The 3,437-nt window shown below is 34.4% G+C and overlaps 1 protein-coding gene across 1 annotated transcript; it reads right to left on the reverse strand.

Moving 5' to 3' along the window:
* Positions 1–1,214: 1,214 nt before the first annotated feature.
* LOC133526557 (growth-blocking peptide, long form-like) lies at positions 1,215–1,720 on the reverse strand. Its single transcript, XM_061863231.1, has one exon. The coding sequence runs from the start codon at positions 1,661–1,663 to the stop codon at positions 1,313–1,315; it is 351 nt and encodes a 116-aa protein (XP_061719215.1). The 5' UTR covers positions 1,664–1,720; the 3' UTR covers positions 1,215–1,312.
* Positions 1,721–3,437: the final 1,717 nt, after the last annotated feature.

Consider the following 3,437-nt stretch of genomic DNA (forward strand, 5'->3'; position numbering starts at 1 on the left):
TCTTAAAGTGAGTAACATTGAAATTTGAATGTTTAGGGACCGAAGAAGATATGCCACACGTAAATTACCTATCTGAATACAATACAATTCTGATTAATGATAACTATGTTAGCTTGAGTACGGTGGGCGCATTGTTATGTACGGAGACCTATTCGTATTCGTAATTGTATATGTGTATGTAATTGTGCGTTACTGTACCACTCTCTCAATGATCCTGCGTAATTAAAAAATACGTAGAAATCATCATCATCATTATCATTTTAAACACATGCATTCAAAAAAATATATCAAAAAAAAACATCATAAAAATAAATATTAAAACTAGTTCAAATAAATCTCTCGCTCAAATAGATAGTTAAAAAATTTAAAAAAACATGAATAGTAATTTAAAAAAACCGGGCAAGTGCGAGTCGGACTCGCGCACGGCAAAAAATATGTTTGTTGTATGGGAGCCCCCCTTAAATATTTATTTTATTCTGTTTTTAGTATTTGTTGTTATAGCGGCAACATAAATACATCATCTGTGAAAAACTCAACTGTCTAGCTATCACGGTTCATGAGATACAGCCTGGTGACAGACGGACGGACGGACGGCGAAGTCTCAGTAATAGGGTCTCGTTTGACCCTTTGGGTACGACATCGACATTCTCGCTCTATTTAAATTGTTACTCAGGACCTAAATCGATTGGGATATGGATATGTTACCCGTCTTGTTACCCGTGAACAAGATGCATTGTAACTGCATCAAAATATTAGAGCTCGAAAACAATTTAAAAGGTAATCACGGTCCATATCCCGGTCGATTTAAGTCAATCATAATACAAGCTTTGCTTAGTTTGGGACTAAATCGATCTGTGTAAGATTGTCCCCGAATATGTATGTATTTAAACGACCCAGTAAAGAAAACCGTAATAGCTAATAATGTTTAATCTAAGTAGTTTAGATTTTGATCGTATAATAATGTTGCACGAAACTGTTATTGTTGAAAAAATAATCTAAAAAACAAAGTGGTTCATATCATGTTGTCCTCTCCTACAACACTTTTGCATGCAAGGGCTCGGAGCAAAATTGTCAGTACCTACATTGACAGTGTACAGTCTGACTTGACGAGAACATAAACATCGGGCTCGTAGCTCGTACACCGATTGCAACGTATCGCACAGGTATCAACCCTAAATACATTATGAACAACACTCCGTAATAAAATAAACACATATTTAGCACTTTCAATTTAATGTGATTATATTTTTTACATTACGGTTTAACTTTTACAGTGATTCTTGATATCGTTTAAGAGCAGATTTCTTATTGTTCACGCAACCGGCATGCATCTGCCATCAGCGGTTCGCTTGTAGCCAGTCTGACAACCTCCTTTGAAATTCTCTCTTCCTTTTTCAGTAGTTGTTTCTTGGTCAACTTTTGATTCCAACGTGGTCGGTGTATAAATCGGAGTTGTTTCAGTTACTTTTGAGTTTCCTTGTGTCACTAAAGGTACTCCGTTATTGGCTGCATTAATATCTCGATTAGCTTTATTGGTGTCATCACTGTAAACTCCCCAAATTTGATTCACATCTAAATGCTTTATATCTTCTTTGACCACCCCGCCGTCCACTAAATTAATTGCTAATACTGAACAACACATAGAAAATATAGTTAGCTTCATTATGGAAATCAGTTGAGACAATATATTCGCGTCAAATTTAAAAGTGAACTGTGTAGATGTACCTAGAATATGTGCTGGCTTATATAGATAACATCTTGACCTATTGTTCTTTATCAAATTGGTATGGGTATGGTGTCATCATAAAGTCTTAGTCAGAATATTATTGCTGAGAAATTTATTTTATTTATCGGCTGGCCTTGTATTAAACTATAACTTTTACTTTTCTTCATTATTTCTGTAATAACTTATAAATATGAATATGTAGCGTTCCCTGCCTAAAGAGTCCATATGAGCATAAGGACCCTTTAAACTGCATATAATTATGTATATTGTATTCACTTGTAAATATGTAATTAAAAAAATGTTTTTATTCAATCCAAATTTAAAGCTATACAATCATAAAAATAAAACTTAAATACTTAATTAATAAACTATGCTAAGTATAGTGTCTTATTCAAAAATACCTCCGCTAGCTGTACAGGGTGCAAAGGTGACCATCACACTTGCCGCTTTACGGCGATGGCCTGCATATTTTGTGAGGACAAATTTCAGCTAAGCTCGCCTTGAAGATCTCATAAGGCTATGCAGTAACTGCTGAGAAGTAGGTACTTCTTGTTTGTTACCGGTAAATTCCCCGTAAAACTATCAATGTCGTATTCAACATGAGTGGACATAATAAACATATAGGTACTTACCCATTATTTTTTCTTGTTGACTAAAACGATTGTCCTTTGTCTACCTAAGGTCATAATAGTTTTGTTCATATCATATATCTTATAAATATTATAAGCACTGAGCCAGAAGATGATAATACTAGTAACCTCTTTGAATACCAAGAAATAAATGTTATTATTATCAGTGATTCAAGTGTATGTACCTATATCAATGTCTTCCAAGTAAAATTTGTAAACTGGAGATACAATGATTTATGGCGGTTCGAATTGAATAGCAATCTTAGACACGCTTGAAAATGCCTGTATTTAAGAGTTTAAAATACCTTAGTAGTTTTATTCGTATTATTAATAGGTAACACTGGAATATATTTCTTCGTGTTTTGGTCGTAATTTTTTTTATTTTGCCAAGAAAAGTATTATTTAAGCACATTAATAAGTATACCTCTATTTGAGCAGGTTCATGAAATCGACACGAGTCAAAACACGCGCGAAGGGCGTGCATGGAATTCGGGGGTTCACCTGTGGGAAATGATGTTGTTATGTGTCGCTATAATATGGAATATTCAATGCTTGAGATCAGTCGTTTACAATTTCATCGATAAATTTTACTTCAAGATCTTACGAACTTTTTTGCATTGGAACTATTGTAAGCAACTGCTTGTAAGATACCTACTGCTTTTTGTCCCAGGGGTAGACAATTGACATGTTTATTTAGCTTTTCTCATTTTCGTCATAAAATACTTATAACATATTAAAATACAATAACATATACGTCATACGGCTCACTCTTGTGGATCAATGAGTGCAGAATAGTTCAGATCAAACAAAACTCGTTAAAAATAGGATTTAAGACAGAACTTTTCATTTTGCAACACACAATGACGCGAAACTTACATCATCTGGGGTCTTAGTCATGCGACGCTCGCGCTCGTTTGTAGCAAACAAACACTTAAATAAAGCATGAAAACAATCACGTCACTTTTCGTTCGCATCTGTCATCCCGATTCATTTTTACTTTCAATTGTCGTTTATCGAGAAACGATTATCATCTTGACTAGGCCCCCTAGGTGTTTGATTTGCTGAAATATGACCCTGAATTT

The sequence above is a fragment of the Cydia pomonella genome, chromosome 16, assembly GCF_033807575.1.
Source record: "Cydia pomonella isolate Wapato2018A chromosome 16, ilCydPomo1, whole genome shotgun sequence".
Taxonomy (NCBI): Eukaryota; Metazoa; Arthropoda; class Insecta; order Lepidoptera; family Tortricidae; genus Cydia; species Cydia pomonella.

What these genes read in the sequence shown, in the direction of transcription:
- LOC133526557 (XM_061863231.1), bottom strand. Translation starts at nt 1,663, where the DNA reads ATGAAGCTAACTATATTTTCTATGTGTTGTTCAGTATTAGCAATTAAT.